At 37.8% G+C, this 22,099-nt stretch overlaps 1 protein-coding gene across 1 annotated transcript in view; it reads left to right on the top strand.

Annotated features, from left to right (window-relative positions):
- Positions 1-22,099, top strand: part of ALMS1 (ALMS1, centrosome and basal body associated protein) — a 204,561-nt gene that overhangs the window by 107,108 nt on the left and 75,354 nt on the right. Inside the window, exons 10-11 of the mRNA XM_023515281.1 lie at positions 5,801-6,051; positions 9,949-10,074. Coding sequence (XP_023371049.1) covers positions 5,801-6,051; positions 9,949-10,074 — 377 coding nt within the window. The remainder of the gene's footprint in view (positions 1-5,800; positions 6,052-9,948; positions 10,075-22,099) is intronic.

Genomic DNA, 22,099 nt, shown 5'->3' with positions numbered 1-22,099 from the left:
GTCGGGGCTATTAGTGTGCCTATTGTCTAAGTAATGTTCTTTGTGTGTTTTGGGTAGGTTTTTATACCTTCCTTTTTCCCCTCTGTTTACCTTGCAGTGACTTTTACTTCTCTCTGTGCCCACATATGCCCATCAATTAATTTTAAATTGTTGGAGAGTACATGTGGTGTTTGCTTTTCTACTTTTGAGATACTTCACTTAGGATAATGGTCTCTAGTTCTGTCTAAATTGCTGCAAAAGACATTAATCTATTTATATTTATGGCTGAGTAGTCCTCTATGGTGTATACATACACCACATTTGGTTAATCTCCTGAATTGATGCGCATTTAGGTCAATTCTGCATCTTTGCAGTTGTGAATTACGTACAATAAACATTTGAGTGTAGGTGTCTTTTTGATAAAATGACTTCTTTTCCTTTGGATACATACCCAGTAGTGGGTATGTATGGTTGAATGGTAAGTCTGTATTTATTTCTGTTTGACACAGAGGTCATACTACTTTACAGTTCTATCAGCAGTGTGTAGTGTTCTTTCTCTCTGCATCCATGGATAGCCATCATCTACTGGTTTTTGACTTTTTAATAGTTATTTTGACAGAGGTAAGGTGATATCTCATTGTGATTTTAACATGCATTTCCCTGATGATTGTTAATGTTGAACATTTCTTCATGTTTTTTGGTCATTTTTCTATCTTTTGAAAAGCTTCTGTTCATATATTTTGCCCACTTTTTAAATAGGGTTGTTCTTTTCTTACTGATTTGAGTTCCTTATGGATTTTGGATATTGGTCCTTTATCAGATGTATAATTGGAGAATATTTTCTTCCATGCTATCGGTTGTCTGCTTACTGTTTGCTGTGCAGAAGCTTTTAAATTTAATCAATTCCATTTATTTGTTTTTGTTGTTGTGATTGCTTTTGGGGTGCGGGTCATTCTTTGCAAATGTCTATAAGAGTTTTTCCTACAAATTTCTTCTAAAATTTGATTTTTATTTTAAGTGAGATGTTCTGTTCACTGGAACATTTAGAGACCATTGTGGGGTTATTAATTTGTTTAATATTAGTATTGCTGTGTTTCAGGGAATAAATAGAGGGGCCTGAAGAGAGGAAGATAGAAGGGGTACAGCTGGTCAGAACACACACATTTACTTAATTTCATTGTCTTATAAGGGTGCAGTGCATGATGTCTGGAAGCAGTTACAATAGTAACATCAAGATAACTGATTACAGATCACCTTAACAGATATAATGATGATGAGAAAGTTTGAAACATTGTAAGAATTACCAAAATGTGACACAAGTGTGAAATAAGCATAAGCTTATTTTTTTTGGAAAAACTGGTGCTAATAAATAGATTTATCTGCAGAGTTGCCACAAATCTTTATAATTTGTAAAAAGAAGTTATTTGTGAAACTTAGTAAAGCTAGGCACAATAAAAGGGGATGTACCTGTATATTTTTCATTGCGTGTGGTGAGTTTGCATTGTATTTGAAGTTATTTCTTCAAATATCTTTTCTGCACCACATCCTCACTCCTTTCCTTGTTTCTGAGGACTGTTGATTTTTTCCTCTGTTGCAGATTGAAATATTCCTATTAATCTGTCTTAGAGTTAATGAAGCCTTTGCTCTGTCATTTCCATTCTTCTGTTGAACTCCTGTGGTGAGGATTTTATTTCAGTTATATTATTTTTTAGTTACAAAATTTCAAGTTACTTCTTTACATTTACATATTTCTTTGCTGAAATTATGCCTTTCCATTTGTTTCAAGGGAGCATTAGAGTGAATTTATAGGGTTTTTGTTAGAGAATTCATTCTAGCATTAGTGTCTTTTGGTTGTCTTTTCTATTGTGATTTTAGATTTTTCTGGTTCTTCATATTCTGAATAATTGTGGATTATACGTGTATTGCATAGCAATATATACACATATATATGAAATGACAAGTCTTTTAAAAGTTCTTGTCAAAACAAATGACAAATCTTTTTGTTTTAGCAATAATTGACCCAGTGGGTTCAGGTTCAAAATTCCAGCCAGACTTCTGTGGAACTTGGTTCTCATGTCGGCCTAGTTTTCAAAGCTTTTCTGTGTTATTTAGATCTGTTCTATGTGTATATACCCAGTGGCCAGTCTGAGACTTGGATGATGATCTGTCCTGTAGTACAGTTCTCAAAATGTCAGAATGCTTCTGGGTCACTTCCAGAGCAGATCTTAGGGTATAAACAAGGTTAAGAAATTGAGTTTCTCTCTAAGATTTTTCCCTAGAGTGCCCCTTTCCTGGTCCTTAGGACAGAAAGCAGGGGCTTTATTTTTACCCTTCTCTTCTGTGTACTTCTGTGACTACTTTGTGTTAGGGTCAGTGGCACAGGATAGAGGGAGAAAAGATCAACAGGGGTTTGCAGTCTTGAGACCATACATCTTTTGGTAGAAGAATTAACTAAATTACATTTAGTTGAATGTATGTTGAACCTAATCTCTAATGTGATGGTATTTGGAGATGCAGCCATTGGGAGGTGGTTAGGTCATAAGTGCATAGCCCTCTTGAATGAGACTAGGACCCTTATGATTAGACCCAGAGAGTGCTTGTCCCTTCCACGTTGAGGACATTTCAAGAAGGTGCTATTTACAGGCTAGAAGGTAGGGTTTCAACAGACCCCAGATCTACCAGAGTCTTAATCTTAAACTGAATCTTAAATCTTAAATCTCTACTAGGGATGTCTAGCATGTAGGCTGAATGTAGATTTTTTGAGGACTGTTTTGTTGATCTGTGGTGTCAGACATTACAAAAAGTATGCATGGACCTTTTCTTTTGCTCATCAACTTTCATTAGTGTTTGTATATTTAATGTGTGGCCCAAGACAGCTAGTATTCTTCCAATGTGAAGCTAAAAAGGAAAAAGACACCTGGGCAACTATGAGAAGTAAATTTCTGTGGTTTATCAGCCACCAAGTCTATGGCATTTTGTTATAGCAGCCCTTAGGACTAATACAAAAATTGGTACCAAGTAGCGGGTGTGGTGTTATAACAAATAACTAAAAAAGTCAAAGTGTCTTTAGAACTTGGAAATGGTTAGAGGCTAGAAGAATTTTGAGGTGCATGCTAGAAAAAGCCTATATTGCTATGAACAAACTGTTAAAGATGAGTCCGGTGAGGGCTCAGGAGAAGAGGAAAACAATAGAGAATCTTCCTAGAGATTACACGAGTGATTATAAATATAATGTTGGTAGAAGTATGGATGGGAAAGGCCAATTTGGTGAGGACTCAGAAAGGAAGAACATGTTATTGGAAGTGGAGGAAAGGCATTCCTTGTAATAAAGTGTTAACTAACTTGGCTGAATTGTGTTCATGTCTTTGTATTCTGTAGAAGGTAGAACTTGAAAGTGATGAAATAGTTTATTTGACTGAATAAATTTCCAAGCAAAGTATTGAAGGTTTGACTTGGCGTCTCTTAAATGCTGATAGTAAAATATGGGAAGAGAGAAATTGTTTGAAGATGGAATTTCATTCAAAAAAGGAAGTGGAATGTAAAGGCTTGGAAAATTCTCAGCCTGTCCATGTCTTAAAAAATGAGAACATATGTTTAGGAGAGAACAATTATGTGGCTAAGTGACCATCTATGAGGAGATTAGTATGGATCAGCCAGGCTTGGAGTTCATGGGGCTGTCATGTCTATCATAGGACCAGAATGCAAGGACCTGGGGGACAGAATGATTTCCAAGATGGGGAGATGGGGCACCTCTGCCTAATGCTGCTTCTATGCTGTGCTCCTTGCACTCTGTCACCACACTCCTTGGCTACCCTATGTGTAGCTCTGGTGCCCCCCCCCCCCCCGTCCCCCCCCTTTTTTTTTTGAGACAGTCTCACTCTGTTGCCCTGGGTAGAGTGCTGTGGCATTACAGCTCACAGCAACCCCCCCGTGTTATGTATGCTGCACCCAGCAAAACTATGAGCGGGCCTAGATGCCCCAGACAGCTGCAGAGCCCAGGCAAGGCCATGCAAAAGAATCATCCTTCAAGAGCAATGGCTAGCAGAACCGTAGGAACAGAGCTACCCTAAGACACCAGACCATTAGAGCCACCTGGGTGTTAGTCAGCCCAGGATAACTACAGGTGTATGACTCAAGCACAGAGATCTTCAGTAGGAGCAGGGCTACCCAAAGACATGGTGGCCACCACCCCAGCGTGTCCAGAAGATAGAACCCCCACCTTAGTGGGCCTAGATAACAGAGCCTGAGTCAGGGAAGATTATTCTTGACTTTTAAGATTTTAGACTTCTCAAGACCCATTATCCCTTTCTTCCTTCCTATTTCTCTCTTTTAGAATGGAAATGTCTGTTGTCTGTCTGTCCCTCCATTGTATTTTTGGAAGGACTTGTTTAATGTCATAGGCTCACTGCTGGAGAGAAATTTGCCTCAGGTTGAATCATACCTTGACTGTACCCTTATCTGATTTAGATATTTAGATGAGACTTTGGACTTCAACTTTAAAGTTGATGCTGGGCTATTTCGATGGGATGAATGTATTTTGTATGTGAAAAGGACATGAATTTTGAGGGGTCAGGAGCTGAGTGCTATGGTTTGAGTAATTGTGTCCCTCCAAAATTCATATGTTGAATTTAATTTTCAATGTAATAGTATTTGAAGGTAGTGCCTTTGGAAGGTGATGATAGGTCACGAGGGCTCTAAGATTAGTGGCCTTGTAAAAGAGATACCAGAGAGCAGCTAGTCCCTTCTGTTACGTGAGGACCACAGTAAGAAGGCATCATCTGTCCTCACCAGACACTAAATCTGCCATTGCCTTGGTCTTAGACTTCCCAGATTCCAGAACTGTGAGAGATAAACTTTGTTATTTATTAGCCACTCAATCTATGGTATTTCATTATAGCATCTCAGATAGACTGAGATAGTTGTCATGTCTTCTTAGCCTCTTGTGGTTTGTGATAGTTTTTCATTCCTTCCTTGTTTTTCATAAATTTGGTGGTTTTAATGAGTACTGATAAGGTATGTTGTAGAAAGTCCCTCGGTTTGGATTCAACTGGAGTTTTGTGTTTTGGAAACAAATACCATAGAGATGAAATGCTTCTCTCATATAGCAGAGAATATGAGATACCCATAAGTCATTACTGACAATGTTGTATAAGGCAGTGTTGGTCAGTCAGGTGTCTCCACTGTGAAGTTGCTGTTCCTTTCTTTTTATACTCTGTTTTTTAAAATATAGTCACTCAGTCTAGCCCATACTCAAAGGGAGAGGGGAAGATAAAGTTTTACCTCTTTTGGTGGGATGTGTCTACATCTGTTATTTGGAATTCTTCATAAGCAAAATTTGTCTCTTCTCCCAGTTACTTATATATTCAATCATTTATTTGTTCCAGTCTCTTTAATATGAATCCTCTATAATTTTGATGTGTAACTACAACCTGGAAAACTTCTGGTTCCCCCATTGATATATAAACTCATTGAGAGAAGACTCTGTACAATTTATGCATTTAGCAGAGTTCCCTAATTTATGGTGGAGATCCAAGAATTTCAAAAAAAGGGAATATATTTTCAGTTCAACTGAAAATTACTGTTTCTCAGCTAAGTAGCATTCTAAATTAAAATCAAAAGTAGATCTTAAAATTAAAAAACACATACATGATCACATTATAATAAATGAAGGGTTCAAATACCGTGACAACATTTGAGATTGATATGTCTATAAAATATTCCTACAGCTACTTAATTACTCCTTGAAACCAGTTTTGGAAAGAAATTTCAGGTTTTGATAAGTCAAGGATATGACTTGTTGTGTTTGTTCTTTTTTGTTCAGATCATCAGAGAAATCAAAGAAGATTAAGACCTCATTTTCTGCCTTCCCTGAAAAATTATCATCTGATGCAGTCACTCAGATAACAACAGAAGGCCCAGAGAAGACCATGTTTTCGTCTGAGATTTTTATTAATGCTGAAGATGGTGGACATGAAATTCCAGAGCCCAGGTCCCAGAAGCGAAACAAAGCTTCTGTCAAGCTTACCCCACCATCTTTGGTCCAACAGACTACTTTTTCTAGTGGCACAGATGGTAAGAGAATGTGATTGCATTTTAGGTCACTATACTGAGTCTTAAGTATAATTATCTTAGAAATTAGTGATTGTGCCTTTCTAGTCAGAAAACTTAATTTAGGAATTAGGATCCACATGATTGTATCATTTATTTATATAGCTATCAAGAGAATATGATTTTTTATATTTTATCTTAATTTCTAATGGTGTTAAAAGTAGAACTCATGTTGCTTATGACTTATTTTTGTCTCATATTTGTAATAAGAATCCAACTAGTTCATAACGGCTTAAAAATAATTGAGGTTTGCTTTTAGGTGGGCAGATAAATTATTGGCATTTTGAATTAGAGTAATGTTGTGTACAACACATATGATCTATAGCTTACCCCCCCTTTGTATTTTTACATGATAGAGTGGTGCAAATATTCTTAAGTTGTCTGAGACTTTATTAACCCTATGTATATAGAATGTAGGTAATTTTTTTGTTTTGTTTTGTTTTGTTTTGTTTTTGAGGCAGAGCCTCAAGCTGTCCCCCTGGGTAGAGTGCTGTGGCATTGCAGCTCACAGCAACCTCCAACGCCTGGGCTCAAGCGAGTCTCCTGCTTCCGCCTCCCAAGTAGCTGGGACCACAGGCGCTCGCCACAATGCCTGGCCATTTTTTGGTTGCAGCCGTCATTGTTGCTTGGTGGGCCTGGGCTGGATTCGAACCCACCACCTTAGGTGTATGTGGCTGGCGCCTTAGCCACTTGAGCCACAGGCACCGAGCCAGAATGTAGGTAATTTTTTGATAATTTCTATCATAAGTCTCCTTGGTGTTACATTGTATTCCTGATGACTTTCTTTTTTTAAGGATAGGTCAGGTCATTACAGATTTAGTCCACACTCTGTATGCTACTTCATGTTTTGCTTTAGTGATATAAAAAATGTAAAATGGCTCCTGTCCCTGGTAGAAGTATTCCTTTCTTATTTCTAAGATCTTCTAAATAGTAAAACTTACAGTCACAGAGATTGAAAGCAAACAGGTCTAAATACTGCTTCTGCTTTTGTTCCTGAATGCATGTATTCTTTCTGATACTTGGTATAGGCAAGTATTATATCTGTTTCAGAACATATCTTGTCCTTGTTACATAGCATTCTAACCCCAGAAAGTGGTGTCATCCAGCTTGTTCCATAATAGTTATCAGTAAATACCTCACTCACTTTTTTTTTTTAGATTTGGCATGATTGTTGTTGATAAGGCATGTGATAAAAACAGTAAATAGCTTTAGGCATCAGCCTTTGTCTTATTCCCTTCACTGTGAAGTGAGTTCCTTGTTGGAAGCAGGGATCTAACTATGGAATTCATTGCCAAAATAAGTAATTAGAATGATGGAGCTTTCTAGGATGTTGACAAAGTTCTAAATAAAGATTATTATTGTGTCCACAATAAAAGAGACCTCATTCTACTCCAGGACTATCAGAATCTATCTAGAAGATTTGATTTTTATAAACTAAACATGGACTAGTAATCTATCTACAAGTTATGACAATATTAGACAAAACTATGGTCTACAAAGATGAGGATAAATTGAAAGACCTGGAGGCATTTAGCCAGGAGAAATGGTAGTTATCTGCAAAATACTATTCATATGAGCAATACAACCACATAAAATATTCAGAAATAACCTAAACAATAATTTTAAATGCCCTATATACAAAAAGCACTCATCCTGTGTGTAGAGATAGAAAAGAATAGTTGACTAAATTAAGAGAAGGGCATATTTCTGGATATGAAGGCTAAATATTGTAAAGGTGTCATTTATTCCCAAATAAACATATACTATAACATAATTTTGCCCATAATTTTAATGGAATTGTTATTTTGAACTTACTAAATTGATCTTAAAGTTCATCAGGAAGGGCTCGGCGCCTGTGGCTCAAGTGGCTAAGGCGCCAGCCACATACACCTAAGGTGGTGGGTTCGAATCCCCACCCTGGGCCCACCAAACAACAATGATGGCTGCAACCAAAAAATGGCTGGGCGTTGTGGCGGGCGCCTGTGGTCCCAGCTACTTGGGAGGTGGAGGCAGGAGACTCGCTTGAGCCCAGGAGTTGGAGGTTGCTGTGAGCTGTAATGCCACGGCACTCTACCCAGGGGGACAGCTTGAGGCTCTGTCTCAAAAAAAAAAAAAAAAAAAAAAGTTCATCAGGAAGAACAATGAAGAAAACAACATTGTAAGGGGGAGAACAGAGTAATTCTTGTTTTTCACGATGGAGAAAAATAGGGATTACCTAATATGTTATTAAGATAAATTTGTTACACTTATTCAGGGAGAAGGGCTTTGGAAGAACTAAGTACTTCTTTCTAAACCTATTAGAATTACTCTTTGGTGCACTTTATATTTTTTAATTCATCAAATTGTCACAGTAACCCTAAGAGGTAGGTATTATCAAGCCCATTTGTAGGAAATAGGCCCCCCCCCACCAAAAGTCATGATTACCTAGGCAATAAGTGGCAGCTCCAGTGGATTTAAAATTAACTGACTGATTGCTCACCAAGTGTTTCTTAGGATACAGAATAAACTATTTTATCACAGAAACTCTAAACTGTAGGTGGATAGGCTAGACCAGGTAGCGTACTCTATGTCTGGTTCTCCGGCGTCCTACAGTGTGACTTCAACCTCTGGATCCTGAGTAACTGTTGTAGTCATCATGGTGTGTAGTACTAGGAGGTGGGGCATTCTCATGTTTGTCCTAGAGGCCAAACTTATTCATATGTCCTTACGTGGCTGTAAGAGAGATTGGAAAATACAGTATGTGTAAGAAAGAGCAAGGATGGGTACGAGGGGACATTAGACAGTTTCTACCATACATTGAAAGAAAAACAAGTATATAGGGAAAAGTTCAACCTCTGCAATAGTCATTTAAGGACAAATTTAAACAAGATTCTATTTGCCCCTATTAGTAAGAATTCTTACTAACTATGCATGTGTTGGAGGAAGAGTAAATTGGCACACACCTATTAGGAAAAAATACAGTTTTTTTAACTTCATAAATGGTATAAATTCTCACTCTGTAATTAGAAAATTTACCCAAGATGGGTGGTGGCAGGAGAATCTTTATTAACAGAATTCTTTACAACTTAATTTAAATCATCCTAAATTTACAACTTTATGATAAAAATGTGAAGAATAAGAAAACAAATATTTTTATTATAAATTTAAAATAGAAAAGCTTGGTTTAGAATTATATATACTATATTCATGTAACTTTGTAGACAAATAAGAAACAGGGAAAAGCTGGGTAGGATATACATTAAAATGTTAATAATAGTTATCTTTGAGTGGTAGGACGTTGTGCTTTTTACTATTATATATTTAGTTAATATTGAGAATTTATGCTCTTGCAATGGAAATGTTGTTTTTGAAGCTCTGTCATTTAAAGAGAATTAAGACTTATTTTTTATGACTCTGAGAGCAGAATAAGACCAGTAGTAGGGGTTAACAATGAGGTTTAGGTTTAATATATAAGAAAATGTTTTTTTAGTTAGAGGCATCTGTATATGGAATAGATTGCTAAAAATTCATCTTCTCAGTGAAACCTACTTCTGGCATCCTATTTAAACTATTATTTTCCCTGCATTTAAACCCTAATTTCCACTATATTTCTGACCTTCCTTAGCATTTCTTATTGTTTTTTCCCATGTCACTTCTAATTTATTGAAATACTAGCTAATCTACTCATTTAATATGTAAATTATTTACTGCATATTTCTTCCTCTGGAATTATTCTTTTTCAAGGCAGAGATACATTTCTACTTAGTTCACTTATATATTCCGGGAATCTTGAACACTCTCTGGCACATAGGAGTCACTCAATATTAGCTCAGTAAATAATACAGGTTTTCTTATTCATCATTCTGATTTTTACCTTTTTAGGCCAGCCTTCGTTATTGCCATATAAGCCTTCCGGTAGTACAAAGATGTACTATGTTCCACAATTAGGACAGATTCCTGCATCTCTGGATTCCAAATCAGACACCACCTTGGAGAGTTCACATTCAGGTATTATGCAGAAACTCCTTTTTTGAAATATTATTTGCATGTTATCTTATTAATTCTGGTATGACAAATGAAAGTTCAGTGTTCTTAAATTTTTCAGTGAAATATGGAGCATTTTATGCCTTGATTTCTGGTTCACATAGGTGAGTTCTTTGATCATATACATATCATACAAGCATTTAATAAATATTCAATGATGAAAATTATATGAACAATTTTGCATTAGTGGAAAAGGTTTCCAAGTTTTCTTGGTTCATAGTAGCCTTAGTGTTTCAGTGATTATTTTGTTGTATTGTGTTTGTTATATATTATGTATAATATGATAATTATTTTTTCTAACAGCAAACTAAGGATATCAATACTTATTGTTTTGATCTAACAACTTAATAAAAGTTACTTCTTTTTGGTTTTGGTTTTTTTTTTTTGAGACAGAGCCTCAAGCTGTCCCCCTGGGCAGAGTGCCGTGGCATTGCAGCTCACAGCAGCCTCCAACTCCTGGGCTCAAGCGAGTCTCCTGCCTCCGCCTCCCAAGTAGCTGGGACCACAGGCGCCCGCCACAACGCCTGGCTGTTTTTTGGTTGCAGCCGTCATTGTTGTTTGGCGGGTCCGGGCTGGGGATTCGAACCCGCCACCTTAGGTGTACGTGGCTGGCGCCTTAGCCGGCTGAGCTATAGGCGCCGAGCCTTGGTTTTGGTTTTTGCAAACATTATTTTATTTTGTTCATAAGTAACCACAGTTATTTACTAAAAAGATTTGTGCAACTATTAGGCACTGTATAGACCTTGAGCTGAGATTGGACACAGCCACTCTATCCCTGCTTTTTATTATAGCAATTGCCAAAAATCTACCTTTACAAAGACTTATTAGCATTGAAAGAACATAGTGCAATCTGGTGTCAACATTTTGAACTTCTTTGAACTAGTAGTTTATGCTTTTGACACTTAGAAATACCTTGAGCTTGAGTAGTCAGATGTCACTGTTTTCTCCCTAGAATTTTAGAATATCCTATAGCATCCTTGTTGTTCACTAAAATGGATCTGCAGAGTTAGGAAATAAACTTTTCCCATGGAAAAGCTAAATAAATATGTATTTCCTGTGGTATGGTGTGGGGTTTTGATTGAGGGGATAGTATTTTGAGTGATCCACAGGAGATGACTTGGCTCACTTTAGACAAATTATTTTCTTCATAATTGTTCATAAGCATCTTCATATGTGTAGAAATTTCAAAGAGTAGAGAAGTTATCCCTGGTATTAAGCTGATTTTTTGGTTATTTTTATATGAAAACTAATTTCTAATGGTAGTAGTGTTAAAGCATCTGATATAACTTCTAATTTCTGACTATGATAGCCCTGATTAAAAAAAAAGAACCACAAAAATGCTTACCTAATGTTTGGATTAGTTGTTAAATCTATAACCAGAAATAAAATTTCCATTCCCTACTAGGCTATAATTTTAAGAACTAACTTAATGGCTACAGCAAGAAAGCAAGCTAGATTTTAGGTAGGATAGCTTTTGATCACACTTACTTGTAGTTCAGAAGACTGAAATGTGTAGGCAGAAATATGGACAGATGTCTCAGTACTTTTTGAGGTCTCCAGTGTCCCACCATCCATTGTATCCCTATCTCTGACATCTAGTTGGAAACATTATCTTAGAGAAAGATCGCATAGTGGTGGCTAATGAGAAAATTACTCAGGTAGTGCATTTATCTGGAGAAGTATTGGCCTTGTTGATAAAGTACTGAATGTATCAGTAAGACAAAAAGATCTATTAGCTGTACACACTTCAAGTTATAGTTTTTCTGTTCTCCATCTGTGCTGACTGTGAGGAAATTAGAAATAGAAAACAGTACTTTCTCCAACCAGCAGACTAAGTGAAAGCCTAAGGATTGTTCTAATTCTTTTGTTTATCAACATATTGTATGTCAGTATATTGTACATCCGCAGATAGGAGAGGATCTCGTTCAAGTTTGGGGCCAAGAGCAAATCATACTCCATTGTTAGCAAATATTTGGGCCAAAGAGATTGTTCCTCATTTGAGAATGAGTAAACACCAGAATTCATAAGATCCTTAAACAAACAAACAACAACAAAAACATGGCAAAGGAAACAACCTCTGAAAGAAAGAGATGTTAGATATTTACTTATTAGGCCCAGTAACATTCTTAAAAGAATTCCTTTATAATGGACAATTATCAAACCCTGGGATGGGAGTAAAATCTGATTTCCAGAGTTGTCACATTATTTAAATGCCCAGTTTTCAACAACAAAAAAAATTTAATTAAATTTTTTTTCCTATTATATGGGAAAAAGGCATTATGTTACATTCATGGGAAAAATAGGAATTAAGAGACTATAAGCAAAGAAAGAGAAAAGAAATGGCATATTCAAAATGTTGGGAAAAGAAAATAAACTATCAACCAAGAATTATGTATCTGAGAGTAAGAAGCTGAATGGCTAGTGACATCAGTCACCAGATTGTCCCAAAAAGAAGATAAAAGTTGAAGGTGGGAAGCATAGCCCAGGTTGAATACTGAGGTTTCACAAACCAGCATGAAGAGTAAATGAACCAGAGGAAGAATGGCAGGGAATTGAGAAAATGAATCACACAAAAGACATAAATTGCATAAAAGGTAAAGAGATGGGATGGGGAGATCTGGTGCAGCTGATGACTGCAGCCAGCACCTAACCCTGTGAACAGCTTTATTTATATAGTGCCTAAACAAGGCTACTTATATTAACAATGTTGCGAATCAGCAAAGAAAGAGAGTGCGAGTATTTTTATCTTGGCAAGGTTGAGGGGAAGTAATAGTACATGGGGTAAAAATTAACTTTAGAGAAGAAGGCTATGTGCTTTTAGGCAAAAGATAAGAAAATATACAGAAGCTATGTGACTTCTGGCAGAGGGAACAAGGAGAAAGGACTATTGTTTTAGGAAGGGAGGAGAAGCACATGGGGCTGTTCCTTGAATGTACCTTTCAGGCTGCAGGGGTCTTGCCACCTCCCAATCCACACTTCACACTGAGGGAAAGGTGCCAGAATTTACCCTTATTGGAGATCCCATGGGGAAAAGTTACAAAATAAGAATAAGATTTTGACAGAATACAACCCCTGAAGGATTCAGAGTCCAGTAGAAAGGGTAGGTAAAGTGTTTACTGCTCCTCCCCTCACACTTGTGGCAGTTTACCAGCTCCTGATCTGTCAGAGAACTCTTGTACCCTCATGAATACAGGCACTAGTGTCATCAATAAAGTGAGATTACAGCACTCACTCGTGGGCCCCAAAATAGTCAAGCTGAGATGGTGGGCACTGTATTGCTTGTGCACATGCTGGGTGCCTCTGTCCTGCCTGGAAAGTCACAGCTCCTCAGTTTACTTGTCACTAGATCCCATATGAATATTTCCCAGCATCCGCTTGTACTGTGACAGCTGACAGAACTCAGCAGTATTCCCAGAGTTGTGACCCTTGGGATGGCTGCCCCAAGAGGACTGGGAAGTACCGTGAAGGCCTTTTAGGACAGAGGATGACAGAATGCACACTCATATATACCTGAGAGCCCCTGGCTTGTGATTTGGAGACACTGGAGAGACAGGTGCAGAGTGGAGTCTGTAGGGTAGGACATGTTCTCACCCCAAAGCAGAAGTCGCACTGGAGCCTGGGAAGGGATGTGGAGATGAGGATCTTCTCTCCTCCAGCCATACAATGCCTCATACATAATTGCCTCTGCTCCCAAGCTTTGATGTGGATGTGCTGCAGGATGGCCATTTCTACACTTGCAAAAGTGGTACATCCCAGTAGTACTCTCCTCACCATGCCCAGGTTATCCAGGAGATGTGGCTTATTTCCCTCCCTTCATAGGCAGTGTTTTTGCAACTGTTCCAACTGGGGAATCTCAGACCCTGGGTCTTTTCATCACTGGATCCACAATCAGTGTTCCCTAGCACCCACCCACAGTGAAACAGGAACCAGTGGGTCCTAGGGAAGTGTGAGTCTCCTGGAGCATGGACATTCAGGGCAAACTTCTTCCAGCTAAGAGGAGAGTTTAGCATGCCAGAGGGCCCCTTAGGACAAAGGGGACGAGGATGCCAGCTCCCTGCCAACTAGAATCTCCTCCTCTTCCCCCTTCCTTACTGCTGTTTCTACTTGGGACCAGTGAGGGTTCCACGGGGCATGATTAACCCAGAGCACTTAGGAGCAACTGTTCTGCCTCTTACAGAGCACCTATCACACCCAGGCTTCCCACGGAGTTTGAGGCTCACTCTTTTCCCTTTAAAAAGCCACAGTAAGCACTTCATGTGTCCCAGGGTTAAAAACTACTGTCTCCCCTTAGGCAGGGCAGCTAGCAGTGTTTTCCCCATAGTCACCTCTCTCTTCTGGTAGGAGCCTACCCTCCCTGGAGGCAAAGTTTCAGCACAACCACAACTCCCCTACTGGAGCATTTCAGGGACAGCCATTCTAGTAGCCCTGCACACAACAGGCTGAGCTGCCTCCGTCACCTCTGTTGCATCGGGACCAGGGTGGGAGCTGGGAATCTGGCACTTTTCTAACCCCTGAAGGACAGAAACTGTTGCCACTGCTGAGAGAAGGAGGTGTGAACAGTTTGTGCGCCCCACAAGCTGCCTTCCTTTGTTGATCTTGTCCTGAAGGATCTATCCCCTCCTATACAGGCTCACTGTACATCTATTCTTTACCTATGTGAGCATTCTTCTGGACCAAAAGGTCATCCCACCACTCCCTGTCGCCGACAGCACCTGAACTCAGGCTTGAGGGCAAGTTTGCCAGCCCAATCTTGGTCTGGTCACCTCAGGACTCAAGCACATCATCCAGAGGCCTGGCAACTGGAGATTGTCTAATCCAGACCCCCTCTGCTGGCATGTGAACACTCTTTTCTAGGAGTCTGAGGCCCAACTGACCCAAATTGCCAGCATCCCCCTAGTGGGTACTTAGTGAAAGACAGTATCTCTCTCCCTCTATATGCTGAGCATCAGTGATCCCAGCATAGGCAAACGGAAGAGCCAGAAAACTGTTTTCAGTTGAAGGAAGAGGTTCTAGATAAGAAGGAACCAGTAGAAGAACTCTGTGAATATGAAAAAATAAGCTGTTTTGATACCTCTAAAGAATCACAGTAGCTCTCCAGCAATGGACTCCAACCAAAACGAAATTTTGAAATGTCAGATATGAGATTCAAAGTATGATTGCAAGTGAGCTCAATGGGATCCTTGAGAGAGTAGAAAACCAACACAAACCAGAAAACCAAGCAGAAGAAAGAACTTCACAGCCTGACAACAAGGATTTTTAATTTACCCAAGTAGTCAAAAATAAAAAAGTGTCAAAAGAAGTGAATAATGTGTCAGAGAAACAGGGATTATGTAAGAAGTCCAAACATAAGAATCCTAGGTATCCCTGAAGGAGAAGAAAAAGCAAAAAGCATGGAAAACCTATTTCAGACAGTAGTAGAAGACGACTTCCCTGGTCTTGCTAGAGATTTACACATCCAAATACAAGGGGGTCAACAAACTTCTGGAAATTTTGTTGCAAAAAGGATATTACCAAGGTACCTATAGTCAGACTGGCCAAAGTCAGCTTGAAGGAGAAAATCCTATGAGCTATGAAAAGAAGGCATCAAATAATTTACAAAGGAAAACATGTCAGACTAACAGACTCTCCTGACTTGATCAGAGAAATGTAGGGTAAAGAAGTTTTTATAAGACTAATGTGATAACAAAAGCATAAGCAACAAAAAGAATACATATACAAATTAGACTTCATCCAAATTTAAAACTTTTGTACCTTAAATATCAACAGAATGAAAAGATAACTCACAGAATGGGAGAAGATATTTGTAAATTACATATCTGATAAGGGATTAATACCTAGAATATATAAATAACTCAATATGCAACAACAAAAAAATCTGATTTATAAATGAACACAGAATCTAAGTAGATATTTCTCCAAGGAAGATAGGCAACATGAAAAGATGTTCTACATCAACAATCATGAAGGAAATAAATGCAAACCAAAACTATAACAAGATATCTCTTCACACCCATTCACACTTGTATTTAAAAACAAAATAAAACAAAATATCCAGTGTTGATGAGGATATAGAGAAATCAAAACTCTTGTCTATTTCTGGTGGAATGTAAAATGTTGTAGCCATTATGAAATGGCAGGGCTTTTTCTTTAAAAATTAAACAGAATTATAACATGAACCAGCAATTCCACTTCTTTTTTTTTTTTTTTTTTTTTTTGAGACAGAGCCTCAAGCTGTCCCCCTGGGCAGAGTACCGTGGCATTACAGCTCACAGCAACCTCCAACTCCTGGGCTCAAGCGAGTCTCCTGCCTCCGCCTCCCAAGTAGCTGGGACCACAGGCGCCCGCCACAACGCCCGGCTATTTTTTGGTTGCAGCCGTCATTGTTGTTTGGCGGGTCCGGGCTGGGGATTCGAACCCGCCACCTTAGGTGTACGTGGCTGGCGCCTTAGCCGGTTGAGCTATAGGCGCTGAGCCAGCAATTCCACTTCTAAAGATATACTCAAAAGAAGTGAAAATGAGATTTTGAAAAGCTATGATTATACCATGTTTATAATAGCATTGTTCACAATAGCCAAAAGATGGAAACAACCTAAATGTCTATTGATCTGTGAATGGATAAACAAAATGTAATATATTACATATAATGGTGTATTATTAAGCTTTAAAGAGTTATGAAATTCTGATACATGCTACAACATGGATGAACTCTGAAGATATTAGGCCAAGTGAAATAAGCCAGTCAGAAAAGGACAAATATTTCACAAGTCTACTTTTATAAGAGTAGTGAAATTCATATGGACATAAAGTAGAACAGTCTTTATTGGAGACTGGGAGGAGGAGGAATGGGAACAAATTGTTTAATAAGTACTGAGTTTAAGTTCAGAAAGATGAATAGTTTCTGGGATTAGATAGTGGTGATGATTGCATAACAATGTAAATATACTTAATGCTACTGAACTGTATACTTAAAGATGATTAACATGATAACTATTACATGCATTTTACCATAATTAAAGAAATACTTATAAAGATACCCAAAGAAAAGCAAACAATATTAAAACTAGGTATTTATCTTCCAAATTACTGTTGAGTATACCAAATTAGCAAAATAACAGAATAAGAATAGGAAAGTTAAGTCAGATGAATTGAGTATGATGAAATGTCTTTAGTAATGATAAATAATTTTAGCACACATGGACATTATCTCATACACACATTTAACTTAAGTAAGTTCAAATACATGTATTTAACAAAAGAGAAGGAATTTTTAAAAGTGCGTATGTAGGCCAGGTAACTTAGCTCATACCTGTAATCTCAGTACTTTTGTAAGATGAAGAAGGAGGATTGCATGAGGCTAGGAGTTCAAGACTAGCCTGGGCAACAGAATGAGACCCTGTCTTTACCAAAAACAAATTAGAAAGAAATTAACCAAGCATGGTCCATACACATGTAGTCCCAGCTATTCTGAGGCAAGAAGATTGCTTGAGCCTGAGTTCAAGGTTCCAAAGAACTAGGATCCAGCCATTATACTTCATCTTAGGCAACAGAACAAGACCCTGTCTGTTAAAAAAAGTGCATGTGTTTTGTGCAGTCTACTCTGAAAGCATGTGACCATGTGGGAGTATGAAATGAAAGATGGGAAAATCCATTCTCAGAACTCTTTTTTTTTTTAACTTTATTCAAATTAATGTAAGGGTACAATATTTAGGTTACATTGTTTTCACTCCCAGGGTAAAATTTCATTTGTAGAAGAGCCTCTCACCCAAGGGACATGCTATACACCCTCACAGTGTGCACGTTAGGTGAGATCCCACCTCATGCCCTCTCTCCTTCTGCCATCCATCCTCTCTCTTCCCCCTTCCCTTTACACCTGAACTGGGCTATATTAGTGTTTTATTGTTCTTAAAAAACATGTAATTGTTTATGTATTTCATATTAGTGTGGAGTACATTGGATATTTATTTTTTTCACCTCAATCAAGGTAAATGTAAAAGATGTAAAGTCTCTGTCTTTTTTAATGGCCAAATAATATTCCATGGTATACACATACCACATTTGTTGATCCATTCGCTGGTTGATGGGCATATAGGTTGCTTCCACAATTTGGCAATTATGAATTGAGCCTGCAGTAAACATTCTAGTGCAAATGTCTTTGTGGTAAAATGATTTTTGTTTTTCTCTAATGGGATTGCAGGGTCAAATGGAAAGTCTACTTTTAGATCTTTGAAGATTCTCCATACTTCTCTCAGAGCTCTCTCTTTTTTTATTTTAAATACTGTAATCTTTAATTCATAAAAACATTACAGATTTTGTGAGGCAAATTACAGATCCATACATTAATCAAAACCAGAAAGCTAAGCAATCTTAGTGTCATGACTTCACAGGCACTGACCATATTTTCTTAACATAAACACCAACATCCAGCCCCACCTGGAATTGGGCATAAGGTCGTATCTGTCATGTGCAATGGGTGACATAAAAATCTGAATTTGTAACAAATTTCCATATGAATCAATATCTTCAGCAGACTTTTGTGTTTAAAGGGTAATTTAAAAAAACGGTACATACACCCGGTTTTTCCAGTCATGTGCCAAAGATGAAAAAACCCTCTCTGCTCTCCATTTATCAATCCTTTGCTAATTAAAGGATGCAATAAGTACTGTCAATGCCCAACAGTGAAATACAGGGTGTCCATAAAGTTTACATGCAATTTAAAATAGTTGTAACTTTGTAAATATATGTGATAGAACCTATAAAAAGGTTAAGAAATTACACTTATTCTTGTTAATTTTCAGCATGTCCACTATCATTACCAATACAAAGGGTGATATGATTCTATAGTTCTTGGAAAACATTTTCAAGCTGATGTTCAGTAATACCAGCAATCACATCAGTTATCCTAGCTTTCAAGTCTTCTAAAGATTGAGGTTTGGTTGAATAAATATTAACTGTCACATGTCTCCATAAAAAGAAACCCAATGGAGTTAAATCTGGTGAATGAGGAGGCCAGGAAAATGGTCCACCTTTTCCAAGCCCTCTGTTATGGAATTTCTCATGGAGGAACTGTCTAACATGCAAATTAAAGCAACAAGGAGCATCATCTTGTTGAAACACTGTATTCTCTATCAGTCCTAATTCTTCAAGCTGAGAAATAAATTAATTTTGCAGCATTTCTAAATAGCTATTGCCATTAATAACATCCCTTTCAAAAAAGAAGGGCCCTATGACTCGATTTTTGCCAAAAACACCACACATCAACTTTGGGAGAATCTCTTTCATGTTCAACAGACTGGTGGATTTTCAGTTCCCCAAATATGACAATTATGCCTGTTGGCCTTGCCACTAATGTGGAATGTTGCTTCATCAGAGAGCATTAAATTACCCCAAAATGCATCATTGCTAAGTTTTTCATTGAACTGGTGACAGAAAGTTTGTCATGCAAGGTAATCCTCTTCTAACATTTGATGCACTTGAATTTTGTATATTTTCATGTGAAGTCTTATTCTCAGAATCTTCAGTACAGTAGACTTTGGAAGCCTCAGCTCTAGGGATACCAGTCTTAATGACTTTCTTGGACTTGCCTCAAAGGTTTTTTCTATGGATGCTACAGTTTCTTTGCTAACATGTGGCCTACCAGACCGTGGCTTATCATTGACAGAACCTGTTTCTTTAAAATTTTTTCATCCACTTGGATATGGAATTCCTGTGTGGTGCTGTTGCCGTTGGGGTCTCATGGAAAAGCTATGTTGTGAAGAATAAGCATGCTAATTGAAATTGTGTTTTAAATAAAGGTGACCATTCACTCACTGAGGCAAAATGATAAGCTTTCTTTATTTACTGTTGGTTTACATAGTCAATTTTGTACATGGCACGCTATACATTAATGACCTCATTAATATTCATTACAATCCCTCTGCACATGTGCATCTGACATCAGTGACTTCATTCTGCACAGCATTGGACATCAGTGACTTCATTAATCCATTTGAACATCATGTGACTACCCTCCTTGTAAGTAGCTCCTCCCTAGTAATCTGATAATCCACCCAACATATACCTTTAAGCATAACCCTTTCAACATAACCAGGTTTAACATAACTAAATGGAGAACATGTTAACCATTACTTCTTTTGTTCTTATCTGATGAAGCCTGAGGCTATGGAGGAAAGAGATGGTTTGAAAGTCAGTCCTTCTGACCTTGCTATTTGAAGGCAGTTAGTTACTTCAATCTTTAAAACAGGGCATAATTAAGACACTTTTAGGGCATACAGAAAGTTGTATGCAAACCTCCACTCCCATGTGGGCCTTAAGACGGGGTTTTTACACCCACAGCTAACCCAGCCATATGGGATTCTGCCTCCATTTCTCAGAAGTATGCCTGTACAAAGTCTTTTCACTGCTCTCTCTCAAACAGCTTTTTTGGCCAGAGGCATATAGGCCTTTCGTTTATATGGTGCTTTCTTTCTTGTAATGGGGGCTAAACCTTTGGACAGCAATGGTAGATTTTAGTTCAACCAACCACAGAACACAATTTTCTTTCTCTTCTAGTGAAACTATGGGTCAACAGTGATTAAATCCAAACAATTTAAAATTGCACATGAACTTTATAGACACCCTATACAGTTCTTTGCCCAGGAGTTACTGGAATCGTTAGGAAATTCTGCAAAACAAGATATTAACCCCAAGAATTACTGTAATCATTAGCAACTTCCCAGGAGTTACTGGAATCATTAGCGAATTCAGATCACAAAACAGACAACTGTGAATCAGTCTCCAAAAGGCAGAGTTCTTTATAATAGTCTTCATTTGCCTTTTATAGTGTGAGCATCTTATTTTGTTTGCCTGAGTATGATTCTAGAGTTTTAAGAAATGTCCTTTTGGTAGAAAGTGGTATCTTAGCACATGCGGGGTACTTCATCAGGTGCTCAGATTTAAGTACAATTATATTTTGCAAGGCTGCAGGAAAAAGTAGATGAGTGACTTTATTGAGCAGACAGGCTCATCACTTTCAACGTGTGCCTTCCTAAGGTACCCTCAGGGGTGATTTTGACCCTGTGCTTCAAGGGTTTTATCTTATATGCTGACTTTAAACCCTGAATTCCATTTAAAATATACATTATCTCTAGATGAGTAAAGAAAAATAATGGAACTATATACAGTGTGATTCCAATATATGTTCCATTAGAGGATATATAACCAAAGTTTGGGTTTCATGTTGTTGTTTCTTTCATACTTGATTTGACTATGTGGCACTTAGCTTGAGTGACTCCATTTTTGGTTCGTTTACTGGGGCCTAGTGCAGGAACTCAGTTTAATATAATGGCCTCTCATAAATTTTAATTAACAGAGTAGAGAAGAGCAAGGGATCAATATGGTTAAAAATAGGTAGGTTCTATATCACACAAGGTCTTGTAAACCATATTAAAGTATTTGGATTTTATTCTAATTGTGGTTTGATTTATATTTGTAATGTTTATTCTGGCTGCTGTGTGGAGAAATGGATTGTATATGAGAAGGAAGAGAGCCAAAGACAGTATCAAAGTGGAAGTGAAGCTTATAGTACCCTATTTACAATTGCGAAGATGCAGAAACAAATGCCCTTTGACACATGAATAGATGAATGAATGGTGGTATATGTATATCATGGAATGCTATTCGGGTGTATAAAAAGACGGGTTTTGCATCCTTTGTTGAAACTTGGATAGATTTGGAGAATGTTCTTCTGAGTTAAGTGTCCCAAGAATGGAACGATAGGCATCAGATATACTCAATACTCATGTTGTATATTAATAATATGTTGGCATGAAAGAAAAACTTAATTGAATCCAAGGAGAGTGAAGGGAGGGGCTGCTGGTTGGTTCCTTCCCAGTGGATACAATATATGGGACACTCCTTGTGTAAAAGACATAGCTACAATGTAGACTTTGCCTTCCAAATGTAAGCAACGTGGCCTAATTGTATGTACTCTCATCAGACATTTTAAAGAAGA

The sequence above is a fragment of the Otolemur garnettii genome, unplaced genomic scaffold (assembly GCF_000181295.1).
Source record: "Otolemur garnettii isolate 467f Iridium unplaced genomic scaffold, OtoGar3 scaffold00068, whole genome shotgun sequence".
NCBI lineage: Eukaryota > Metazoa > Chordata > Mammalia > Primates > Galagidae > Otolemur > Otolemur garnettii.
This window is presented reverse-complemented; position numbering and strand designations above follow the sequence as displayed.